This window comes from Lutjanus erythropterus, chromosome 3 (assembly GCF_056507025.1).
Source record: "Lutjanus erythropterus isolate fLutEry1 chromosome 3, fLutEry1.hap2, whole genome shotgun sequence".
In the NCBI taxonomy this organism is placed as follows: Eukaryota; Metazoa; Chordata; class Actinopteri; order Lutjaniformes; family Lutjanidae; genus Lutjanus; species Lutjanus erythropterus.
In genome coordinates this window covers 38,274,465-38,301,198 of record NC_139319.1, presented here as the reverse complement: position 1 = coordinate 38,301,198, position 26,734 = coordinate 38,274,465, and the positions used below count along the sequence as shown (strand labels likewise).

The 26,734-nt window shown below is 39.7% G+C and overlaps 1 protein-coding gene across 3 annotated transcripts in view; it reads right to left on the bottom strand.

Annotated features, from left to right (window-relative positions):
* Nucleotides 1–1,685: 1,685 nt before the first annotated feature.
* The window catches only part of LOC146330525 (complement C3-like), an 84,745-nt gene continuing 59,696 nt past the window's right edge, over nt 1,686–26,734 (bottom strand). For all 3 annotated transcript variants that reach the window (XM_084716079.1, XM_084716078.1, XM_084716080.1), the window contains 33 exons: nt 26,489–26,635; nt 24,049–24,148; nt 23,827–23,921; nt 23,108–23,299; nt 22,839–22,994; nt 22,235–22,364; nt 20,303–20,371; nt 19,219–19,416; nt 18,996–19,113; nt 18,826–18,914; nt 18,545–18,684; nt 17,670–17,882; nt 15,518–15,581; nt 14,124–14,213; nt 13,796–13,999; nt 13,510–13,585; nt 13,203–13,362; nt 11,989–12,084; nt 10,395–10,545; nt 9,410–9,495; nt 7,630–7,707; nt 7,387–7,542; nt 5,976–6,038; nt 5,748–5,829; nt 5,585–5,633; nt 5,298–5,388; nt 5,065–5,154; nt 4,858–4,975; nt 4,535–4,624; nt 3,601–3,693; nt 3,403–3,486; nt 2,348–2,492; nt 1,686–1,865 (listed from right to left, as the gene is read on the bottom strand). In XM_084716079.1, coding sequence (XP_084572205.1) covers nt 1,724–1,865; nt 2,348–2,492; nt 3,403–3,486; nt 3,601–3,693; nt 4,535–4,624; nt 4,858–4,975; nt 5,065–5,154; nt 5,298–5,388; nt 5,585–5,633; nt 5,748–5,829; nt 5,976–6,038; nt 7,387–7,542; nt 7,630–7,707; nt 9,410–9,495; nt 10,395–10,545; nt 11,989–12,084; nt 13,203–13,362; nt 13,510–13,585; nt 13,796–13,999; nt 14,124–14,213; nt 15,518–15,581; nt 17,670–17,882; nt 18,545–18,684; nt 18,826–18,914; nt 18,996–19,113; nt 19,219–19,416; nt 20,303–20,371; nt 22,235–22,364; nt 22,839–22,994; nt 23,108–23,299; nt 23,827–23,921; nt 24,049–24,148; nt 26,489–26,635 — 3,855 coding nt within the window. In that variant the 3' untranslated portion in view covers nt 1,686–1,723. The remainder of the gene's footprint in view (nt 1,866–2,347; nt 2,493–3,402; nt 3,487–3,600; nt 3,694–4,534; nt 4,625–4,857; nt 4,976–5,064; nt 5,155–5,297; nt 5,389–5,584; nt 5,634–5,747; nt 5,830–5,975; nt 6,039–7,386; nt 7,543–7,629; nt 7,708–9,409; nt 9,496–10,394; nt 10,546–11,988; nt 12,085–13,202; nt 13,363–13,509; nt 13,586–13,795; nt 14,000–14,123; nt 14,214–15,517; nt 15,582–17,669; nt 17,883–18,544; nt 18,685–18,825; nt 18,915–18,995; nt 19,114–19,218; nt 19,417–20,302; nt 20,372–22,234; nt 22,365–22,838; nt 22,995–23,107; nt 23,300–23,826; nt 23,922–24,048; nt 24,149–26,488; nt 26,636–26,734) is intronic.

Sequence of the window (26,734 nt, the reverse complement as noted above, 5' to 3'; positions counted from 1 at the left end):
TGAAAAAATAAGTCAGTTTTAATTTATGTTGTATTATAGGCAAGGAAAAATAGAACAATACAGTTCAAAGTACAACAAAACCATTTAAACTCAAGAATTTCTCCTTCTAATTGAAATTATAAGAACGTGGGTAAGTTGAGCCATGCAGGAGTAAACTGACCAACTGACTTTTCAAGTTTAAACCTCAGCATAATTTCAAAAGATATTTGACCTTTAAAAAAGTAATTTAATGCATTTTCCTCTCCAAATAGCCTTATTTATTTTCTTAAAGCTAACTCAAATAATGTAAAACCAACCAAATAAAATTTAAAGCAACATTTTGTAAGAATTTTTTTTATGTGTTTTGGGGCCCCCAGTTTCAGAGAGCAATTCACCTTTAGACAGCTGTCATAAATATGAGCATCTGTACATTGCCGTGCTCAGAGCTCCCCGCATGGCTCGCTAAACTACAGTTAGCAGCACCTACTTTATTGTCAGGAAACTCTTCCCTATATATTCCAGTTTGTAAATTTGCATATCTTTCCATTTTAACTTGTGTCCTGCCAATGATGAGGTTCTGTCAACTATGATTCCTTGATGAGCTCAACAGTGACCTTTCACTTTTCTAGTGGCTCCGGCTCCAAAAGTGAATTTATCATTCATTGATGTTTCAGAAAATCATTGTAAAGAGTTTTAAGCCTGGAAGCAAGAAGATTTGTTTTATTACACCTTGACCTAACTGGACACAAGCAGTTCTGTGACAGATGATGATCAAATGTAACTGACTTTATCAATAGTTTCATCATGTTTAGAATATTACACATCAGAGCACATGAGCGCTCCTGCTGTCTGCCTCTGTCTGACTGCTGCGACTCACACTCATCAAAACTACTGGAAAGCACGCCTCTCACTCTGCATGGTCAGGGCTGGACGCTTTAGTGACGATTGGGTCTTAAGTTGCTGAAAAAATAGATTGTCATTATCATGGGAATAGCTAATATTTTATTTCATCACTGGGAGAAAAAAAAAGTGGCGGATGATCGCTCCGGTGCGCTCGAGCAGTAAACCTGTGCTAAATCAAACTACATTCATGGTGGAAAATTAGGAACAACCGCAAGCAAAATTCTGGTAAATTATGAAAGTGACAGGTAGATTTCAGACATGAAATAATGATGATGATGCAGGTTGTTTAACACCTGCCAACATAATAATGGCCCACAAACATTTTTTAAACAGAAAACACGTTTTATATTGTGATATTTAGATGTTTCCTACTGGAAATGACAATATAGCGAGAAACAAGAAGCTTGATGTCAGTGAGGGGCATTCACATTGATAAATAGCCCCCACCAACCTGACACCTTATTAAGATTTTCCTGTTAAATAAGAATGTATTGTGTAGACAAATCCTCATCTCAGCTACATGAAGCCCCTGTTTTGCAATGCTTCCAGCAAAAGTGACAGGAATACATAGAAACAGGACATGCAACAAAAGTTCTTGAAAACAACACGCCGTACCGTGTTGCACCGCATCGCATGCTGACATTCTCAAACAGAGCAATGCATTTTGTCACTGACGCTTGCTTGTGTTGCATGCAGTTAGGACATAGGACTTAGATATTTTATTGATACCCCATATACACTAAATATTATCACTGTGATTTGCAGACTGTAATGTAAAACATTACAGAATAATGCAAAAGAAAAACATTTTGAAAAGAGCATTTTATTTCCTTCATTTTCTCTATTGCTGACATCCAAACTCTCTGTACTGCTGGACCAGCTTCTGCATGCCCTCGCAGGTACGTCTGTGTGCCTCAGTCTCACACTCGGCTTCTGTGGGCCAGTACTCGATCCAGGTCCTCTCCCCGAGTACATACTGATACCTGAGGAGAGCAAAGTTTAAAGCACACTGGGTCATCATCAACCTGTCATACCTGTCAACAGTATTTTATTTTATTTTTTTAAAGTAACAATAAGTAAAAAGTAATTTATATACCCATTACATTTAGACAGGGGTACACATAGTGAAATATAAAATCACCACCAGGCAGCCACTTGCTTTAAAATATTAGTGCAACGAAGATTTGGTTAACAAGTTCTCACTTTGCTTTGCTCTATGTGATAAAATCCATGTGGCATATTTTACAAAAAGCAGAACTTTGACTGACGCTGCCCTTTATTAAGTACAGGTAAGCCTCCTCCCAAAAATATATTAATCAATACATAAAGTAAACCCACAAGGTAGATGAGCTTGATTTGCAATAAAGAAAATGATTAAGCAACAGAAAGAAGAAACAAATGTGTTCAAATAATGACAATATTCCCAAGGAGACACACCAGACGTACACAGACGTGACAAACTTACGACTGGCTCTGTTCGTCTCTGTAAATGTCTTTGGATGCACCCATGATGAGGTAGGTGTTGCCCTCTCTCAGATCTAAAGCCACTCTGCAGTGCGCATAACTGAGGAATGTGCGCAGTTTACCCTGCGGACCCACATCATCACTTCCTGTAATTAAAAGAGAAGAAGAGTAACAACGCTTTAAGGGAAACTATGAGTTGCTGGAGTGATACTCAACTCAAATCTGATCCCCCTCACCTTCTGACAATTTTCTAGTTCTCAATTAATTAACTAAATAATAAAAATTAATTGTTTCATTCTATTATGTTGAAATTGCTCTCAATGTTGGGAAAGCAGCATGCAATGATGCAAAGTAAAGATAATCAATAACTTCCCTCAAATGTGTCAAAACGAACAGGCTTGTTTTGAAAATGTAAGAAGTTGAAAGCACAGAAATTTGTGTTCATTCATAGGGATGTTTGTTTCAAGTTGTCAAAAAAATACATCCCACTTTCAAAAAAAAATTGGGATGTTATGTAAAAAAACAAATGAAAACTAAATGCACTGATTTACAAATCTTTTTTGATCTATACTCAATTGAATATAGTAAAAATACAACATATTTAATGTTAAAAATGACACCAATGGTTGAAGTCTTTAAAAGTGAAACTCTTTCCCATTTTCCCACTGATATATAACTTAAGTTGCTCAACAGTCCAGGGTCTCTGTAGTCGTATTTTGTCCTTCATAATGTGCCACACATTTTCAGTGGGAGACAGGTCTGAACTGCAGGCAGGTCAGTCTAGTACCTGAACTCTTTTACTATGAAGCCACACTGATGTGAGACATGCAGAATTCAATTTCAACATTAATGATGCCCTCACAGATGTGATAATTACCCATGATGCAACTGGCACTAACACACCTCCATACCATCACAGATGCTGGCTGCTGAAGTTAGTTGGAAGTTTTCCAAACTTTTCCTGAGTCCATGCAGTAATATCTTTTACAGAATCATGTCGGCATGAGTCTCTGAATCTTTTAATGATATTATGGGGAAAAGGAAACGAATACCCACCTTCCTTGATGACTTCCAGTACCTGCACTGTGTAAATGTCAGTGGACAAACCGTCTGTAAACTCTTGCAGTCTCACTTTGTACACTGAAAACAGACAAGTTGCAGATTGTTGCTCATTTCCTCCCTTGCTCGCTGCTTCTCTCAATTTCTCACACAAACTCCAAATTATACAACAAAACTCCAAAATCCAAAACTTACCAAAATCTATGATGCTGGTCAGAGTAGACTCACAGGCCTTATCTGTGCGCTCATGATTGCTGATGTTGCCCTTCCTCTGCATACTGCAGTTCTCTGAAAGTAAACAATGGGCACAAAGTAAAATATGATATCTTAGAATTTTCCAAACGATCATCGTCAGCCCATCCGTCGGTGACTGGCAATATCATCATCCCCACTCCCACCTCCTCCCGTCCTCTCTAGTCTCAGCTGGGAGATGTGCGCACGTGGCAATTTCACTATGTTACGCACACTGCGTATGTTCACTATGTCCAGTGGACAAAATAAACTCACAAAGTGTCTAGAAATTGCATGTTCTCACACTTATTTTCCATTTTAAATAGACAAATACAACTGCACACCTTCTGAATTCAAGTTTCTCTCTTTTACCGAATGAAGACGACCTTAATTTTCTTGTTAACTCCTCGGAAAACACACTTAATTCAAACTCAACAGAAAAACACTTAAAACTCACCAAAACTGTCTTTGTTAGTTTGTCCACTCTTCCAACAACCATCAACTCTGGTTTGGTTAAAATAAATCCTTAATTCACCACATGAAAACAGTGTAAAGAGTCTGTTTTCCTCTCACTCGTCACCCAGCTCAGAGCACTAAAGGTCGGCTGAGAAGGTGTGAACTTGGCCGCTGGATGAGAGCGAGGTGCAGAGCAGAGGCTGTCACTCTGCAGACTATTACATTAGCAAAATAAATAAAATATCGACCATCGTCAATAGACAATATAGTCGTCCAATCTCCCAACCCTAACCTTTAGGTCACGTTTTGTTACACGTTGTGTCGCTCTGATTGGGTACAGGCTAGTTTCATTGTTCCGTTGCTCCATCAAGATTTTCAGATGTTACAAATTTATTTTTACAGCTGACGGATTGACTCGACAGTTAGACATTATGCTGTTTACCTTCAGCACATGTGCATACATCATTTCTACAGAGCTGCAGTAGTTGTCCAGCTTTCCTCTCTGGATGGTAGAATTTCATACAGCGTGTTTCTGCGATGAGAAAGAAAGACATTTACAACATATCTGGTGTTTATTGCAGCCGCGCTAGAAAATGTGAATTGCGTATCTGGAAAATGATAATGCATCCTTATCTGCCCTGACAAATCTATAGGCAGCAAATATTTATCCTTTTAGCTCAAAAGTGGCAAACTCATGGTGTTTCTGAGTCTGTGTGTCAGAGACAAGGGCGGCGTACGGTGCATCTGGTCGTCTCTGAGACTCACCGTGACTGTTTTGATGGTCGTTGTGTTCATAGACAGACACAGCAGCTGGTTGTAAGATGCCCACTTTGAGCTTCTGATGGATCCTAAACACAATCTCTTCTGGTCGTGTGTGAGAAACCTGTGGATGTTAAAGGTGAGTTGAGATAAAGAAAGAAAGAACAAGGGAGAGAGAAAAAGTGCAAAGGTAGGGAACACTGACTGACTTACCTTATCCAGATAGATGATGAGGGAGCCTCTTTCTGACTCAGCGGTGGTGAGGCTATATTTTGAAATACTGCGGGCACGTCCTTTGGACAACTACACACAGACACACACACACACACACACACACACACACACAGACACACACACACACACACGTTTGTATGTTTTTATGTCCAAACATTTAAACACATTTTTGAGTTTGTGTGTGTGTGTGTGTGTGTGTGTGTGTGTCTTACTAAGCCCAGGTCATTTGTGTTAACAGTAAAGCCAGTTAACATGCCAATATCTAAGACTGTCATGGCTGCATCACGCTCCTTGTCCTTAAACCTGGACAGAAAATGGACAGAATTCTTAAGGTAATGAAATGTGAAGGTAATGTTCGTTACTTATCTATGTGTTCAAACATGCACAAACTGAATTCAAACAAATGTTGAAAATAAATGACCACAGTATTTGCTCTGTATGCTCTGTATAAAGCCTTTTAATGTATTGTTTGTTGGTATGATTGCTTCATTTTACTTACAAAACTTCTATTCTCAACTTGTATGTCGGCTCATCCTCGTCGATTTTTTCTGAAGGAACACAACATCAGACAATGAATGAAAAAATGTACAGACAACGGATAATCATACAAAACAGACCAAAACAAATGGACAAACAGATATTTGATAACAAAGACAAATTACCTGGGAGGAGCTGCACTGACAAATTAAACTTCTGACAGTCGCTCTCCTTTTCTTTAGGCAGAGCGTAATACAGCGACACCACCTGTCACACAGATAGAAGTTAATCTTAATGTAAAATAGGCCATCTAATAATAATATAGTTAACAACGTAAAAAATCAAGGCTTTGATAGCACTTAAAACTAAGAAAGGATATATCAATAAACATCAATAAAACAGACTTTACTTACTTTCACTGTGGCTTCTCCTTTGCCCCTGGCAGTCACTTTCACATTGTGGTTTATGTCTTTGATCTGTGGGAGTTTAAATATGCACACACACACACACACACACACACACACACACACACACACGCACACACACACACAAAGGGATCAGCAAAAGTCTCTCATAGCCAGACGTATCACTACAGCTCTCAGTCATTATTTGTGGTGCTTTAACTGAGTTCTCCCTCATGCCTCTCAGTGCACATGGAGCGGTTTTCTCTCAGCCTGTCCTCTATTCATGCTCTGTGCTCTATAATTGAGAAAGTAGTTCAAAAACACGGACACAAAGGGCAACCATATACTGCACGCTGCCATTAGAGTACAGTTAGCTTTTAATCTGATCACTCAGCCATTGTCACTAATCAATACTCACACTATTAAACAAATGACTAACAGCAGTCAACATCAGACAAACTTATCATACTCTTCAGCAGGTACCTGGTGTTTTGGTAGTGGTGACAAAACCTTAAAAACACATATCAACAATTTGAATTCATCTAAAGCTTCCTGTGCTTTCCAGGACAATATTACACCAAAGTCCCCTTTACAAATTACCAGTTTCACAGGAGTCCATTAAAAACACAAGATCTAACATATCATATGTGGACAGTTTTCTTGTCAATTCAGCATAAATATAATCCATAAACATAAAGTGTGTTTGTGTACAGACATTTTGTTGCCTCAACTCTACCAACCACTGTTGTTCAGCTGCACTATTTGGTGGTAGAAGACTGTGGGAATGAGAGGCAAACCATTTCAAATATTAAGATTTCTCACTAACATTCTTGCTGCCTGGTGGATCAGATGCACACCGAATTACACACTGACTCATGACACTGACTCACAACGCTGTTAACTCACCATCCATTCACCACAGGTGTTTGAGAAGTCATCTCAGCCATTACCAAAGTAACTATTCACTTTACTGCTTCCTGTTTGGTGCTTGCATGAACTGCTGGACAACTACAGTTTGATAAATTAGCAACCAAATAACACATGAAACTTAACATTGACCACCAGCAGTGCCACCAGCCTTACCAGCCTTGTTATAGTAGAATTGTTAACACCAGTGTTATCAGCCGTAACTTTAGTCCCCCTGAATCCTCACCTCCATCTTTAAACAAATCTCTAAACCACTTGTCTTACTATTTGCAACCCAGGTGCTAATTTGCCATTTTCAGCACGTGGGTTACAAGCTCAGAGGTTGTTGTTCTTTACCGTATAGACAACGAACGGAAATGCAGATAGTGGACAAGGTGTATGTCATCATCATGATAATATTAATAAGCCACTGTGTGTGTGTGTGTGTGTGTGTGTGTGTGTGTGTGTGTGTGTGTGTGTGTGTGTGTGTGTGTGTGTGTGTGTGTGTTCTCACTTTAGATGTTCTTGTGGCGTAGAGGTTTTCACTGTTGAAGTTGTACCTGTCAGGCTTTGACCTGCCTGGCAACAAGACATCCACATCCAGATCGTACTCTTGTCCTTTAGGACTGGTCCAATAACTAGCTACAGCCTGGTACACCATTAAGGTAGCCTGGACAAAAAAACAAGAAGTGTGTGTGTGTTTGTGTGTGTGTGAGTTGTGTATTGACAAAGAGAGAGAATAAAAGGTCTGTACTACCTGACTTGATCCATAGCCTCCCCTCTCTCTCCGCTGTTTGTTGAGCCATCTGACAACAGATCTAGCTTCTTCAAAGGCCTTTATTAACACAAAGCAGGGGTTGGAATATCAGAATTTTTAAAGAATTATTATTCACTGTGAACATAGAGAACAAATGTTTGTGGATACACTCATGCCAGCTTCTAAAGGATATTGTGGATTTTTGGACATGTTTTTTCTATTTGGCACAATCAAATTAGTCCTCAACAAGCAAGACACAACAAACACCTCACATCTGCTTTAAACGAGAAATTATTTTCTCTGTCATGGTTTACTAGGGTGACCATGTGTCCCACTTCATGTGGGACTGCACAGCATTTATAACTCTTGTCCCACGGTTCCACATAATGAGATGATCTTGCACATTTTAACTGGATCTTGTTCTCAAAAGTCAAACCACTAGGACAGATGGGGAACAGGGAAAATTGGGGGTCCCCTCAGAGCCATGTAGATTTAGGCAGAATATAATGTAAACTGCCATGGAGAAAAGTAAATACAGCTACAACAAAGAAAAAGTACTTATCTCTGAAAGTATTGAAAGTGAAAGTATTTATCTCTTTTCTAGTATGTGAGATAGAAATGTTTGTTTTTTTTAAGTTGGATGGACATATTAAAATTTTAGACCGCTGATTATTGGTAATGTGTCCTGCATTGTCCCACACAAACATACTCTTTGTCCCACATTTGGTTTGTTGGGACCTGGTCACCCTATGGATTATTCACATAAGTTCTAAGTCTCTGTAAATGGATTTTCACTTTGTACTACTGTGTCCCACTGGACACACCTGCTCAGTTGGACTGAGTGGCAAAACATCCTGCAACATGGCTCCCTTAAGTCAGAGAAACTGAAACTGAGAGCAAAACAACTGATTATCTGCATAAACTAAAGGCAGTTGGATTCGACAGTGATCCTTAAACTTACCAAATAAACAATGTTTCGTGGACGTTGAAATGTGGACAGGAATCATGTGACAATCATTACATTTGTGGACCTGATTTCGATGCCGGGGAAATACAGAAAGCGAATAAGGTGTGGAGAAGGACACTAGGAGGACACTAAAGGATATTCTGATTGTATGTGGACAGGTCTGTACAGATATTTTTAATTTATGACATTATTGTTTGCACAATTGTTGTATGGAATTTAAATGAAAGATGCTAAATATTATATTCATAAATAACATAAGTCAAAACAGTCTATAACTTGGATTCCGGGTGTTTCTTTGAATTAGTTTTTCAAATTTATAACAAAAAACCCAGACAATTTGAACACAAAACAGTCAGGTCAAGTTCCTAACTTGTTTCATCCTGGTAAATCCGCTGCCATGCTGTCACTGCTTGCACTAAAGGTGATGAGAGCTGACTTTCTGATTGGTTTATTGCATGTTTGGCCCAAACTTGCCGGTGAATTAATGATGGCACTTGGGTGCACCTGATAGATGTATCTTGCTTGCGGCTGGTGGCGCAAGGGGTGGGTCAGGACAGGATACCCCTGCACCCCTGTCACAAGACAGCAAAGGTGGATTTGGACAAACCTTTAATAAATTAAATCCACTTGCGCTTTAGATCAGCGTAGGATAGGACCAAAGTCTCAAGAGACCTGGCTACAGTCAGGAAAAAATGTCTGTTTTCACCAACCTTCCACCCTTTAGTCTGGTAACATGAAAGATGACTTCACTGAATGTTTATTAATGGAAGGACATGCCAGTGTCACACAAACAGATAACTGGGACTTGCTCACCTCAGCCCTGACCAGAGCCAGAAGAGCGTAAGCTGTGGCCTCAAGTGTGTAAACACGTCCCCTAGGTACCTGCCAGTAGGACAAGTCTAAGGAAAGCACAGACAAATGTTTGTGTTACGGTACAGTACTGTGTTACTGCACTTCCAGGTCTGAACCTCACGCAGCTAAAAACTTAAAAGTGGGCAAAGGAATGAGGAGTGTGGTGGTGATGAAGGAGGAGACACCAACGGGTATTTATGACTACAGCAACAAAATTACAGCTGCCATCATCAAATTCTGTCTTTTAAAAATAGTTTTAATGTGAGAGAGACCCTCAGTAGCAGAATTTATATATTGTGGGTTTAAACCTGCATTGTTTCTAATGGTCAGCAGGGGGCAATTCCACTGGTTGGAACAAGAAGTCTGATTCTATGTATGCTTATTGCACATGACCTGACCTCTCACTGAAGTTATGGCCTTAATAGACAATTTCCTAATGACTTTATGGTCTCAATCGCCAGTTTCAAACATATTTTAGTGTACTGTTGGCTGTAATATGAGAAGGATCGTGACCAGGTGGGCACCATTGTGGTCCAATGGCACTTCCCGAAGCTCAGATCAAACCATAAAACTAGGCAGTGCTGATCAAGTATGAATCAAGATTCTGTTACTGCATTGCCAGTTCTTGCCTAAAATCATTTCAGAAGCATATTTTAGTGAACAGTTTAGCTGTGTCGCCACCATGCATGCTCTGGTTGCAAAACACCAAGGTGGTGACCCCCCATAATACCAAACCCAAGACTTCAAAATGGTTGTCCATAAACCAGTGGGTGGCGTGACGGTCGGTTCATCACAGTAGCAACATATCATGCAGTTTACAGAAAAAAACATGTGTAATACCTCTTTAATGGCAAGACTGTTTACATATAACACTTTTACTTTAATGTCAATATTCTTCTATACTGTTTTTCTGAATATGTATGTGAATATTGTTATATAAAGAAACCTGGGGAAGCAAACTTGTAGAGCATCTCCTGGTTCAGTTTGTTTTCATTGGCTAGGGCATATGACGTCATGGCAACAGCGTATGGGTTGGTGAGGGTGGGCAGACGTTTCTCCAGGTAGGACACTGCTTTGGCTATACTACCTGACAGACTCTGGACAAGAAAAGAAGGACATTGGTGAGAGAGGCAGGGTATAAAATGGTCAGGTTGCCAGTCTATCACAGGACTTACATGAATATTAACACTCAGATTCACACTGATTGCAAATTTAGAGGGACCAATTTGGTGTGAAAATAGTACTGGCTGAATGTGAAGAACTGGAAATATCACAGAGACAATCATTAATACTCTCTGGTCCCCTCATTGTGACAGTGATAGCACCAAAATCTTGCTGATGAGTTGCAAGCTCAGAAGTTTCATTATTTTCAGAAAAAAAGAATGACTGTAATCTATGACTGGAACAGCTTAAAAGTAAAATGTGTGTGCTCGTTGCATTACTCTAAAATTGCTCTATTAAATGCTAATGCTAAAATATTACAGTATTAGACCTAAGGACAGTGGTGTCAAACATACAGCCCGTCAGTCAGAACCAACCCGCCAGTCCAATCCAGCCCAATGGATGACCATACAAAATGTATAAAGGTCATTCATTCCAGACCAGAATACAGATCTCTTAGACTGGATCCATATCTCTGAATCTTTATACTGCACTGTGTTGGCTGTTTCTCTGGTCAGATTTTGTGACATGTAACATCGATCTCTCAAAATGAAACATAACTGACCAATCAGCACTGCAGGGGGACTAAAGATTAGCCAGTCATCGCCACAGGGTGGGATTAAGGTCGCTGTCAAGCTTTTGTTGACTAAAAGTGACTAAAGAAGAGAAGTGTGTAGATCAGCTCTGGTTGCAGTATAATAGGTACAGAAAGGCTGTGTGTTGCGTTTGCTGACAAAGAAAAGAAATAAAAGTCCCTGTTCAAGTAACGTGTTTATGCAGAAGCAGAGCTAATTAACAGCTATGAGCTTCATGTCAGACCACGACCAGAAGAAAACTTGATCGATCAGCTGATCGCATTTGTTTCTCTACCTTCCACAGAGGTGTGCTGCGAAGTGAGATAGCTCTGCAATTTCGAGCCATATTTGGGAAACCTCTGGTTGCTATTTGTTTTTAGGTGTTAAGCCTGATTCGTAGCTGCTAACTAGTTAGCTTTCCACAGTCTAAACAAACTCTCCTGTGAAGAGTACATGAAGATGCTGTGGTAACATTGCAGGGATTTTGTTTTTTCTGTTTCAGCAAACACAACACACAGCAGATATTCACACTTTTTGACTGACCAAAGCAACAAGACCGCCCCTCATACACTCACTCTCTCATGATAAAACCATAAACTGTGTGTGGGGGGGTTTAACTAGTCTGGTGGTCCATGAACTAAAATGAGTTTGACCCCCCTGTCCTAGAACAGCAGCTTAAACCTATTTGTCCCTTCTGTCACCTCCTGTGTCGGACGAGTCGTACAGAACTTTATTTGTCACAGTAATGGTAATTGAAGAAATAAAAGAGACTAGGGAAAATCAATAAAAAGGTGCTGTACTCACATTTACAGTGGCAGTACATAGTGGGCGTGACTCTTGTATAGCAATGAGGCAGAAGGCCGTCATGGAGGCATCTGAGTCTGCTCGTTGCACTTCACCCTTCACAAGCACACAAACATGACAGTAGTTGTCATCAAAAATCAATTTACTCATAAAAGATGATAGCCAGTGAAATGTAATTGTTTTTGATACATTCTTTGTTTATCATCAAGTTGAATGCTGACATTAAAGGGATAGTTCGGTGTATTTAATGTGGGGTTGTATAAGACACTTATTGATAGTCAGTGTATTACCTGCAGTAGATAGTAGCACAGAAGCTAAGCGATGTACTACTCTGGATGGGGCCAGCAACAAAAGATATTTTAGCCACTTAAAAAATTAATCAGTTGAAGTTTATGCCATATTTTGATATTTTTTAAAATAATATTTTCACTGCTTTACCTTGGCATCAGACAGCCTTTTCTGACAAAAAAACACAGTTACCTAAGAGAATCATTGCTCTCTCCAAACTAACCAGTCACCAAATGAGTAAGTTCACCTTGCAGAGTACAGTGAATACACACTTGAGCAGGTAAGCCAGCACGATATACAGTTCAGCACTCTGGCAATGGATCTCCTCAGAGTCTCTGTTTATCTGGTTAGTACAGTGGGCCAAGCTGAACGTGGTAACAGGTGAGTGGGCAATGTCGTATGCCCAAACACAAATACAGTTCAAGTACAGGTAACAGTACCAGAGAGGAGCAGGCAGGAAACATAGTCGTGGAGGCAGAGGATCTGGAACCAGGTAAGCCAATAGTCCAAGTAGACAAACCAGCAGGAGACTGACGGAAGGTAGGTCAAGGCCAGGCAGAAGATCAAGAAGCCAGCAGGTAAGTACTCACAGGACGTACACACAAAGGTGTGAGTCTCTGAACCACGGGCAGCCACAGGTAAGCAGATGCACTCACACAAGCATTGTAATCGAATGAAATGCCTGGCAGCCACAGATGAACAGAAACCAAGGATGCCAAAGCAGATCTTGTGGTTGGAGACAGAAGGCTAGTGCCTTTACCAGGAATCAGACGAGACAGTTAGATCAGAGGCCTTTCTCTGCTTCTCCAAACTGGAGCCATGCTGACTGTCATCTACTGTAGGTAACACTGACCATCGATAAGCATCTTATACAACCCCACATTAAATAATCCTAACTATCCCTTTGATAAAATCAGTGGACGCACAACCATCCCTCCATTGGTCAGGGTTCCAACTTCATTAAACGAGCCGTCGGATTGTTGTGCATTCATAATCAGAAACCTGATGGCGTCACAGATGATGTTGCTTTGCACTGCCACCAGATTGCTGGCCATGACAAACACCTTGGCAACGTAAGCTGTCAGCCTTGTAGAGGAGAAGAAAGGAGAGTAGAGGAAGGGTTGTAATATACTTTCATATTTCTAGACAGGTAATACATCCATCCTTGCAAAGAAGTTAAAGAAAGATTTGTAAGCAACTATGAATGACTTAATCCATGTTTGCAGGCCTCACCAGGTGCTGCTTTGTTGATCAGAATCTACAGCAAAAGACCCATCTTTTTTACGGTAGGCAAGCTGATTCTGGTAACCTACATAAAACAAACAACATTTTTATTGACTGCCATGCAGCTCTACACTGAATCTCATACATTGAAAACAAGTGTGAGTAGCACTTTTAAATCAGGTGTTTTTTTACTGCTGTCCACCAAAGTGTCTTTTGTGATACCACTGAGCTTCATATTTTACACATAAGGACTTTTTTAGTAAATATACTAATAAATGCATTTCTGTCAGCTCACCGGTGTTGATGTATTGGAGGGCTTCACTACGTTTCTCAATGTCCACAGGTTCCCACTGGTTGGTTTTGTCCAAATACGTGGTTGCAATGACAGGCAGGGTCATGTGGATCATGTTCTCCTCTCCACTGCCCGAAGGCTGGTAGATCAGACTAACCATCGATTTCCCATTAATGTCATTTGTCAGCATATCAGCCTGCTGTTTCCCTGCAAACACGCCCACAACAAATGATGTTGAAGAAGTTGATGATGAAGACCAAGGAAGAACAATAATGACAATTTATATTAATACAGAGGTAATGCCACGGGTGTATAGGTAAACACATCTCACCTGTCACAGAGATCTGCGTGCTAGTAGGTGTGTTTGGAACAAAATCCTTGATAGGAATTCCACTGTTGATAATTTCTACTTGTTTACCGTCTAAAAGGTAGAAAGAGTTTGAAAGTTTTGGGATTAATTCACAGATAATAATTGGGCATGGTAACTTTTCAAGCAACAGGCCATTAATTACATACAAATGTCAAGAAATAGTTATGCTTTAAGCAAATACAATCAAGGGCAAATGTTTTGTGCTTCACCTATGCCAGTAGCCTGGCATTCATTCATTTATGATGTGGTGACCTTCCTGCACATTACATGGCAACATTGCACAACAACATGTAAAATGTTACATGGCAGCAATGTTACTGCAACAGTTCATGTAAAATGATACATTCCAGTGACATTACACCTAAAATGTTCAGTTTCAGTGAAGCTACTGTAACATTACAGCTATTGTGGTTGCCGTTTTTAGGCAAATGTCAGGAATTTGATGCAGGAGGCAAGTGGAAGCCAGTTGAGCGATCTGAACAGTGGGGTGACATGTGCTGCTTTGGGCTGGTTGAAACCAGATGTGCCATAGCATTCTGGTACACGTGGGGAGGCCTGCCAGCAAGGAGTTGCAGGTGTCAGTGTACATTATTACAAGAGCCTGTGCAAGGTGTTGTGCTGTATGCTCAGACACGTAAGTTCTGATTTTCTGGATGTTGCACAGGGAAAATCTACACGACCAAGCAACCGAGACTACATGGACCTTGAAGGTTAGTCGGTCACCAGTCATGACGGCCAAGCTTTATAGGCGTGAGCTGGGTAGATTCAAGCTGGATACTGATCAGGAACAGCTGGGTATCCTCAGCATAGTAAAGGTACGATAAATCATTGGAGTGGATTATTAAGTTAGGTGGTGTATTTTGAGAAGACGGGGGGATCAAGCACTGACCCTGAAGGAACCCCTGTGCATAAGCTGTGTGGTTTGAACACCCGTCCACTCCAAGATATTGTGAAATATTTCCCTGCGATGTATGAGATGAACCAATGGAGGGCAGATCCAGACAAACTGAGCTCAGTGAGTGTGGAGAGAAGGATTTGGTGGTTAACTGTGTCTGGCAGCTGACAGATCTAAGATCATTACTGACAGGAGTAGTTTTGGTAGAGTGACCTGGTTTAAAGCCAGACAGTGTCGGATCATACAGGCTGTTCTCAGAGAGGAATCTGGAGATTTGGTTAAAGACTGCGCTCAGGTATTTTAGATAGGAAGGGCAGGATTGAAACTGGTCTGTATTTTTTGACCTGGGCTGGGTTGAGTGTAGGTTTTTTGAGCAGCTGGAACGCCGCATGTAACTCTGTAGCAACCCAAATAATTATTATGTTTTTCCATACTGCAGCTTTTTAATGAGTAAACTCACCTACACCCTTTTTTTCAGGGTCCAGGACTACAGTCTGAGGAGATTTAACCAGTACACCTTCAGGCTGTAAAAACAACAAATAGGACAAACATCAGAAATCACAGCTATTTTCAAGTAAACTTTTTAAAATGAGGGGTTGGGCATCTCTGGGACTCTCATGAGTTTCCTACTCATGTAATTATTGTGTATAATGCATAAAATTATTTACTTGCAGGTTTTTTGTGATTGTTGCAGCCTAAAATGTCTGATTTCACAGCAGCTTTTCTAAAAAATTGTGAACAAGTGAAAATTGCAAAAAAAAAGTTACGATTTTTAAAATTCTTTTAACCTTTTTTTTTTTTTTTGTATAATTCCTAAAAAAATCAAAGGCATCCTTTTTGGAGCTCAAATTCAAAACCAGGACAAAATTATTTTTAAAACATATAAGCCCACAGAGAATGGATGAATGTAAATAACAATGATAAACCTCTTCAGTACCCGTGACAAAATAAAAAGTATAAAAAAATACAACAAAATAAGTGGGGGACTGCTATGATTGCTCGAACTCTGGAAAGTACAGTGATTGGTCTAATTTGCAGAAAAGCTGCAGTGATTGGACAAAATTGCAAGGTTGGGCAGAATTCATGGGGACTAGCTGAATTTGTGTTAATTGCTGCAACATCACAACTTCCCAGAGGGACTGTATTTTAAATACATTTAATGAGTATGTAATTTGTAGTAAGTTACTTTTGATCTATGTTTGGTGTATTAATGTATATGTATGTATATTGATGTATATCTATTGTAGTATGTGTATTGTAGTATATGTATTGTAGTATATATTATAATGTGTGTATTGTGGTATACGTGTTTTATTGAGCCCTTTAATAACGCTGCAGGCCTACATGTAAAAGCCTAACTTTACACAAGAGTTGAGAATTAGCAATACCTATAAACTCTCTATAAACCCATCAGTTTCATACTCAGTTTTCATACATACTGTATTAGAATTATGTTAAACTGCATCGTCCCTATAAAATAAAATCTAATAAATTATTGCCCATTTCTGAAGCTACTAGTCTTGATGCAATTCACTGTGTGTCTATGTGTGTGTGCGTGTGTGTGTGTGTGTGTGTGTGTGTGTGTATGCAGCTTTTTAATTTGAAACACTTTTAGCTTCTGTAATGTGGAGTACGTCCATTCTAAGCACAATATATTAATTCATTCATGTATCATCCGTAACCACTCATCCCTGAGGGGTTGCAGGGAGGTTGGAGCCTCTCCCAGCTGACATTGGATCTCCTCGGCCACCTCAAAATCAGAAGGTAAACTTTTTTTTTTCCTGAATAATAAAATTTGACGGCATATTTTATTTACAAGCTGCAGCTGTAAAACCATGAAAAATGCTGACACATTTAAACAACAAAAAGCAGGGATTACTTTAGTGAATAGGTGTTCTCTTCTTTGTTACTTAAGTGCTTACTTCGTATTCAAAATTGCATTTGCAGCATAGACCAAACATTTCATAATTTAAAATCCAAAGAATTCATAGTTTGGTGGGGCAACCACGTCCCGTTCAGCTGCCCCATGTCTGTTCAGGACTAACCCCAGAAATTAATACACGTAAAAATATGTCAAGATAGGTATCAAAACCTGTTAATTTCTTGAGAATAGTTTTAAACTATAAATAACTATAAATATAATTATAAATTATTTGTAAAAAGTGACAATTATTAAAAATCTTATAAATAGTACAAATATTATAATATTATATCCTATAATACCATACAACTGTTGGAATTGAAGAAAATGCTATAACCAATAATTTTATACAAACATGTCAGCACTTAAAATGTGTGTATGTGTGCTCTTGAGTGTTTGTGGGCTGTTTTTACCTAAAAACAAATCTAACATGAGACAAGATTGGTGAATGTCAGACTCTTCTTGAGAACTGTGTAAGTGGGTTTTGAGATGAAACATTTTCTTCAGAACGGTTGGTGAGTAAGGCTCATTGATCTTTGACTGGATTGTTTAAAAATATGGAGAGTTGCCGTGCCGCTTTTAGACGGCTGCAGACATTTAATGATAAAAGAGGGCTTTCATGTATTATCATGTTGCTGTGGACAATAGAAGAAAAGTTTGAAACCTACTACACTGAGTGTGTTTCTCTTACCAACACCTGCAGCATCTTTGTGATTCCATCACTGAGCCAGGAGTCTTTAATAGCTGCTTTGACCCCAATTGCATATTGTCCTTCCCTTGTGGGAATAATGATGAAGGGTACAGATCGTGTAGTTTGGCGTCCAACTCTAACCTCCTGAATGTAGCTTCTCCGCTTAGAGGCTGCACTGCACACATGCTGCTGCTCAATCAGTTCCACACGCACCTTAGAAATAGGACAGGGACAGAGAGAAAGACTGAGGTATATGTATATGTGTCTTTGATCAAAGATGAAGACACCCCACACCCTCCATAGAGTGGATCAGGTTGGAACAATGGCAGGTACTATATATCATTACCCAGAGAATCATAATGATACTATTTCTGTCCAGTAATTTCCCTGATGCCCCCATGTTCAAAAAAATGTGCCCTCTTGGATGATAATACTTGATGAAGTGTGCTCTATGGTGCCACTCCACTGGATAAAAAAAAGTGCCCTTCAGTGTGCCCTTACAGTGGTGAAAATGTGGCAAAGTGCACTCCAAGATAATATTCCAGTTTAGAAAAACATGATTAAGTGCCATACAGCTTTCCCTACATGAAAGAAAATTTAAAAAAGCCTGAGTCCACCACTGTTTCTGTCTAAAATAGGTATCCAGTTCTAGTACTGACTTAAGAATGTGGCCTAAATAAATGTACTATTAAAGGTGACATTATCTTGTGAAAAACGTCTGTAAAGTAGTTGCAAGCATTGCTCCTTTCATTATTTGCATGCATTCCCTTATTAGTCAGCTGTTGTATGAAAGTCTAATATTTTCTGTCTTTTTGCGCCGAATTAGTTCATGAAAAATATGGTCCTGGCAACTGACTTGCATGGCCCAGACTTACGGTGGCAGGATCAGGATTGTAGTTGTAGAGGACTGCTTTAATCTCTAGCTGTTCTCCACGGACAGCAGAGTAAGGCAGCCTCAGATCAATGAAAAACTCCTTCCGGACAATGACTTCGAGTGGTTCGGCCACACAGATTCCTTACAGAAAACAAAGAAGGAAACAAACAAGGCATGAAACATAGCAAAATAGAAAGGGGCAGCTGAGTGTGGTGGGGTCTTGGTTTTGATGTTAGAAGCGTAACTAAAACACAAGACCAATTTTAGTCACTAAATCCTCACCAAGAGTTCTTGACAGGCTGATGCCAGTGAACTGCCAGGTTGTGATTGAGTCTTGCAAAGGAACATATTTAATCACTGATGTGGTGTCACTGAAATAAAGAAAAGTGTCAACAGAGGAACCAGGTAAGTTATCAGTGTAATATTTTGTGTGTATATTACTATTGACTCACCAGTTAGGTTTGTCCTCATGGCAAGGAGGCAGTTTGATGTCTGTCCACAGCCAACTTTCAGGGAACTTTGTGCGAGAAACAATTTCATTGCTGTCCATGTAACTGTCATCCTCCTCACCTAAAGCGTCATTAAAATGATTACCATTGTTTTTTAACTACCAGAATGATCATGGATAGTAACCACCCCAGGGCCTCCCTCCATCCCTTGTCCCCCGTCTCTTACTGCGAGCCAGTTGGAGGCTTTCCTCCTTCCTCTCAGCTCGCTGGCTTTGCATCTCTTTGCAGCAGTGCAGGAAGGCCTCCACACAAGCTGGACCATCGTTGATGTACTCGCTACGTGTCTCACAGGTGTATGACACAGGGATGTCCCTTATGCCGTCCAAACAACAGTCACGTTGCAGTTGGTCTGTATATTGACTTGCTGGAAAGAAAGAGAGTTGTGGAGGAGGGACAGAGGTGAGGCGGTATGGAGTATAAGCAATGCCAGATTGGAGTGAGAAAAAAAATCTGAATCAGAGGCTAAAACCCACGTAAATGGTAACTGTGGTATTATTTTTCTTTTTCTTTTTTTTTTTTTAAATACACCCTCAACAAAAACAACTTTAACAAGGCAACTTCTTTAACTACATGGTCTGAGTTACACCATAAGTCTTCAGAAAAAAAAAGAAAACGAAAAAAGAATGAAAAAACAAAAAACAAACAAACTCTCAGACATGTTACAGAAGTAAATAAATAATTTAAGTTCCATAACAATAATACAAGCAAAAGTTTCAGTATTTTCATTATTACTCTTCTTCATACGTGATTTATATATTTTTTTTATTAGTTTAGTTTTATACATATTTTTAAATGAGGAAAGTGAACTATACATTTTTAATTCATCCTCACACCTATTCCACAAGTTAACACCTCTAACAGAAACACATCTCTGCTTAATATTTGTTCTTATCTTAGTTTTTTTGAAAAATCCTGTTCCCCTCACATTGTACCGACTCTCTCTGATTTCAAACAGCCTCTCAGTACTGTGGCAAAGTAAATTATTGTGTGCTTTGTACATTACCTGTACCATTTGAAATTCAACTAAATCATAAAATTCAAGGGTATTTAAATTGACAAACAATAAGTTAGTTGATTCAAGGAAGTTTGATCGATTTCTAATTCTTATAGCTCTTTTTTGTAACTTAAAAATAGGCTGAGTGTTAGTTTTATATGTGTTACCCCCCATGTTAAATGTTAAAGTACAAACATTTTGTGGAGAAGATGAGTGAATTCTTAGTTATTAGGTGGTTTGGAGTTGTGGGTCTTACCTAAGCTGGTGGTGATGTCCATTATAGTAGTGGCTCTTTTCCTCCTGCTTGGGGTCAGACATTTCAATTCTGGACATGTAACACAGTTTAGATCATTAACAGAACCCAACAATGTTGGCCCTAGACTTTATTTCTACATGGTATAATTGATGGGATCCTTTTAAAGTTGAAGTAATTTAGCTTGTTTCAACACAGGATGTAGAAGTGAGAAAAATCGCTGGACTGTTGAAATACAAAATTTCACAAAAGCTTTATTGTGGAAAAACAGGATAATGATGTGTTTTTAACATCCCCTAAAAAAACTGAGGGGATCATGATCAGCTCAATCACCACTGTTGACTCAATTTGTGTCTACTTGAGGGCAGGGTAAACAAATGTGGTCTCAATATGCTCAGAAAGCAGCTAAATTTGAGCACACTTTATTGATTGATAATGTTAAAGTCCAAAAATATTAAAGTCCAAAAATATTGCATGTATAAAAAGCCATTTGAAGCTGTGAATAAACATAAACATACTTTGATAACCATATTGTATGTAAATGCAGTTGAGATGTGTGCCACTAAGACCAAGCAGGATCACATAGTCTGCGGGTAAACAACATAATTTACCTGGAGCTGACACTAGCTGCAACATTAGCAGTGCATTAGCGTGTTAACAGCAGCAGCCTGCTCTCCTTGCAGGTTAATGTCAGCAAGCCTATGCTGAATGTGGCTATGCTGAATGTCCGCCGTCTGATGGACCTGCAGCCCCTGCTAGTGGCGAAATGGTGAATTTGTTGATGTCATTTATTTGTTGTATTTGTCACCCCAAATTAATTTATGTCCAGTATTCTCTGAGGGAAATATCTGGCTCTGTAGCTGCTAAACGCTCCAATTTGTTCACCAGCTAGATGCTATACTTGTCATTTGGTGCTGGGCAGGTAGTGTGCAATCAGATTTTTTCGATTTTCATTGACAACAGCTGCCTGCTGTTTGAAAAATGCAAATGAACAGGATGAAAGTCAACCAAGAAGTTGCAAGCAGTGAAACAAAAACAAAGCCTAGACAGCTAAACAATTCTGGCATATAGCTGTTATATACAGAGAGAAGAGCTGCCTAAGAGTGATTTCACAGGTTAGATTCTGTAGCTATGTCATTGGTAGTGCAAGAGTTCTAGAATAAATATAAGATCATTTATAGAAGTGGTTTTCTGTGCATATATTGAGTATACAACCCTATATACTGTCTGCTTGGGATAGTTTGGATTTCTTTCTCTGAGATGACTACTGTTATGTTTTGGCACTATATAAATAAACATGACTTAATGTGATGCTTCACCTTGTCATCAGACAGCCTTTTCCAACATGAAAATGCTGTTATATGAGCCAAATATCACTCTCTCTAAAGCAGCGATGTTTGAATTATATAACAGTGATTTCCCATCGAAAAGGGCTGTCTGATGGCAAAGTAAAGCTATGAATCTAAATATGCCTTACATTTGATATAGTGTTTTTTCTAGGTGGACCTTTTTTTTAGGTGGCTAAAATGTTTTGCTGTTGACCCTGTTCACTTCAGTGCATTACTTAGCTTTCTTCTCCCGTAATCCTGCTGTTCTCTGAACTTGGGGTGTGCTGAACACATACACATGCAACTCATGAGTACCTCGTACAACGCCACATCAAAAAAATCCGAACTTTCCCTTTAAAGGTATGGCAATGAATGAGAAAACCGTAAAGGTCTACGCACATGTCTCCTAATTAGTGATTATTTCATTGGACCAATATTAAAGACTCAGTGTTTGTTTGTTTGTTGTTTGACAGGCGGCTGAAGCTGTAAAGTTGTGGGTCACCCTGCCTCAGCCTAACGCTGACTTTCACTTGTTGCTCAACAGGACATTTGGACGGACAGAGATTAGTGAAAGGAAGGAGAAGACTGGCGAGTGAAGTAGTATCACCTTGTCTGTAGGGAGTTCCAGCAGCATTGTTTGACTCAAACAGCAGCCCAGCATCGTAGAACACACCCATACCGTCCTTACCCCCACCTGGTGTGCAGCCTGTGTCACGTGTCTCTGCCATGTCCCACACCTGAGCAAAGTGGAAGTCATTCACTCACACAAATACAAACACACAAGGCACTAGGTTATGCTACATGTGATGGTAGCATGTGGTTTTTCTTTAATCTGAGTGCTTTTGGTTCAATCGTCAGGTCTTCCACATGTTCCTGAGCAAAACACTGAACCTCAAACTTCTTGTGATGGTAAGACCAGTGCCTTGCATTGTAGGTCGGCTGCCATTGGTGTGGCATAGGTGAATAAGAGGCAAAATTTTAAAGCAGTTTGTATGAGAGCATTAAATTTATGCAGCATATTTACCATGTAACTTAAATGACATATCTGTTGACATCAGAAATATTTATTTATGCAAGGTATCTGCTGCAGAACAAATCTATTCTAGACATTAATCAATCCAGAGGCTAACACATCTGCACACACTTTAGAGTGCAATAATCTGTATTTAACAAATATTTTCAAACATAAATATGAAATAAAAAAAAATTGCCTTTTTCTGGTTGAGGCCGTGCTTCTGGCTTAGGAGGTAGACACCTTTGTCAACTGCCACCAGTCCCACTGTGGCCCCTGGATCTCCTGTGACCTTCAGACCAAACATCTTGCGAGGTTCATATGATGCAGAAGGTGATGATGATTCCAGCTTCAACTAAAGGAGGAGGCATATTTGTCTTTGAGAAATATACCAATAACCTTATCCCTTAGTTTGTGGGTGTCTTATCACCTACTTAAACTCTGCTACATCAATGTTGTGTGTCTCACCGAGCCCATGCAGGAGTCCTGTGCATCTATCCAAACAGAGTCTGATACCACTTCGTTGTCATTTGTATGGTAGTAGGCTATGATGCGAAATGATGGCAGCATGCTTTTGGTAATGGTGACTATCATGGATATCAACATTTGACCCATTGTCCTGTAACGGCCATATTTCACCAGCTGACCTCTGCTCAGGATCTGGGGACACAGATTTGAACATCGGAGCTTATCCGACATGCTGTTGCAGCACTTAACACAAATTCAACCAATCCCAGCAAATTCTGCACAACCTTGCAATTTTATCTAATCACTAGCCAATCCAAATTTGACATGCAAATGTCATACATGTCGTCTCAATGGAATGACTCATTTTTTTTTTGTCATGGGTACTGAAAAGAACACAAGGGTTGTTGTCATTATTAACATTTATCAATGTTATGTGCACTCTTATTTTTATAATTTTGTGCTTATTTTGACTTAGATTGAGCTCCAAAAAGACTTTGTTTCTTTGTGGGTTGCCCTCCAGGTGCACTTATAAATCATAGTTTAGAATATTTGTAATCCAGAGCCCTTTTGGTACTTAGGACACTCAAAACAGAGAGCTGGTTTATTACCCCTGGAAAAAGTTGCCCTTGAATTTTAATGAATACAAAATAAATAAATAAATATAATATATCAAGCATTTGCACAAACGCACACATACACATTTGCAAAACATCTCTCACCAGGTATGTGATGTCAGTTGGTGTATTTTCCTGCCTGTTGAGGTTGAGGCTGATTTTCAGGTTTTCTCCTAATGTCACTTCAGCTGTGTCCACACCTGTAATAACAGCATTTCAGTTACAAAAACTGGTCGTAGACATTTAAAAAATATCTTGCATGGTACTTTGAACACACTGACATGAGAACCACCATCACTACCCAGCTGACATTATTTCAGCATGTACCTATGTGGATGTAACTGTTGCTCTTCGTGCTATATGGGAGAGCTGTCATGTTGGCTGATGCTTGCCTTTCATCTGAAATACCAGGAACCATGGTCTTTGCCTACAATTAAATACACAGGTAAGCATACAGTCACAGTTACAGAAAGTGATGTACAACCCCAATACCAAAAGAGTTGGGACGCTGCGTAACACCTAAATAAAAACAGAATGAATGATTTGCAAACACTGTTAGACTTGTATACAAATTGTACACAACTTTAATAAAGCACAAACATGAGATGAGATTAAATATACATATATCTAAATGTCCACTCATTCTCAGTTTGATACCTGCAACACTTTCAAAAAAAGTTCAGACAGCAGCAACAAAACAAAGTTTATGATACTGCAAGCAGCCACTAATCATTAAAGTAAATTGTTAAAACTCATACAACACATTTAAAATATGATTTAATGAATAGACAGGCTGCTTTCAGTCATTCTAAATGCATACAGTAATGTCACCGCTTCAGAAATTGTTAATATATGAGCAGCATAACTCTAAACTGTAGTTAGAAGTATGACTGGACAGAAGAAACTCTCCAGACAAAACGGAGGAAATGATTTATACGGCTGCTCTACCCTAAACAATTTAACTGTATGTTTTGGATTTGTAAAATACATGGCATTAATTAACATTTGATGCTGACTGAGCAATCAATGAAGTTACAGCTGCTGGACCTCATGCGTAAGTGCACACAGCATCTCTGGCCAGACACTTCACCCAGTTTCACCCACCTGCAACCCATCTGCTATTAATCAGAATGCTCTGTTTTTGAATTTTAAAGATTAAGGGCCCTGTCTTGCACACAGCACAGGTGGATTTGCTATCTTACACCAGTGCAATTGCCGTCTTTGCCACATCTGCAAGATAGCAAATTAACTTGTGCCTGGTCTGTGCAGCCATGGGCATGAGATCTGAAAATGAAAGCAAAATGAAAGTGCTATCTTGTGCTTGACGCATTGGAGTAAAAACCACTTGTACTTTAGACCAACTAAAACCTGGTTGAAGTGCAACGTATGTGGTGCAATAGGTCTGCACAAGATCTCATCTGGTGCATTTGGCCAAAGTATACACACCTTCACAATCACAAAACACCTTCATTTATGTTCAGTCTTTTCTCCACACACGAGTGTGGTTTAGTAAAGTGTCATTTCAACACACTGTCTATTAGAAATAACAGTGTAAATATTTAAGTTAAAAACATGCAGGTGTGTGTGTCCACGTCTCCATAATCAAAAAACACCTTCCCATGTGTGTTCTACAGTGCGCATGCCTGTGTGTGTAAAATTATGCTCACTAATAAGGAATCAGGGAATTATTATTATAAATATAAAGCCCAATAAATCTCAACAGACCTGCAAAGTGCAAACAGGACAGGATCACAGCTGTCAGATCGTCTTTAACAGATCAGTCCACATGAAAGCTGGAGCAGCTGTAATGTTGTGTCTGTTGTGTATTTATTGGGATTCAGAAAACCAAGGATTAAACAATTATGATCTATATCATACAAGACGACATATCTGAGCACGAGACCAACCTAACCCAGGAGAAAATAGTCTGTGTTCTTCTGTCAGAGCCTGATGATGGGTGGTTAACCTGTGCATAATTTTGCACACGGGCTGACGCTGCACCTCAATCTGAGGTCAAGCTTCGTGGCCAGTTTTTCCCCTCTCTGCTCCTCACTCACTCACTTTAGTGTAAAGCTGGTGTGCACCTGCTTCTTAAAGGTGATGCGAGCTGACTTTCTGATTGGTTCATTGCACGCTCGTCCAAAACTTGCCTGTGAATTAATCAAGGTACTTGGGCACAGCTGATAGGTGTATCCCGCTGTGTGCTGCTGACACAAGGGGCGGGAGAGGACAGGATACCCCTGCACCCCTGGCACAAGCCAGCAAAGGTGGATTTGGACACACCTTGAATAAATAAAATCCACTGCGTCTTGTGCTTTCCACTTGCACTTTAGATCAGCGTGAGATCAGGCCCTAAAAGGAAAAGGACTTAGAGTGTCACAAACTGTACAGAATGTAAAGCCTGAGGCTTTGTGACTTGTGATATTGGGCTATCGATACAGTTTGACTCTGATGCCTAAGTAAGCACATCTGATCAGACCTGCTGGTTAGAAGAGGCAGAACCTCCTTCTCTGAACTGATAGGGGACACCTACTGACTGGGCCATGAAATGGGTTTATGTGTGGCAGTCCCACACTCTCTTTGCAGATGTAAAATCTGTCAATGCCTGAAAGCCCAGACAGGTTCAACCATCTGGCCTGACTCACTGGTGAACTGGTTGTGTTTTTGGCCAGCTGACATTCTAGTATTCACCCAAAGTCTACATTTGATAAATATGCTAAAAACACAAAATTCAGAAAAAACGACTTGAGCAATGCTCAACACTTACTGTGACTGTCAGTGGTTCAGAGTTTTCCTCTGTATTGATGGTAAGCCTTGCCATGCCATTACTGGAAGTGACGCCTGCCACCTCATCCGGATCCACCATCACTTCCACATTTTCTGCTGGAGTGCCATCAGGATTCACAACTTCAAGCTGCCATCAAAGAAACAAATAGCTAGACAGTCAGAATTCTGGAAACAGAGGAAATTCTGTCTCCAAACTTCATCATAGTTTTTTTTTATCTGGAAATTC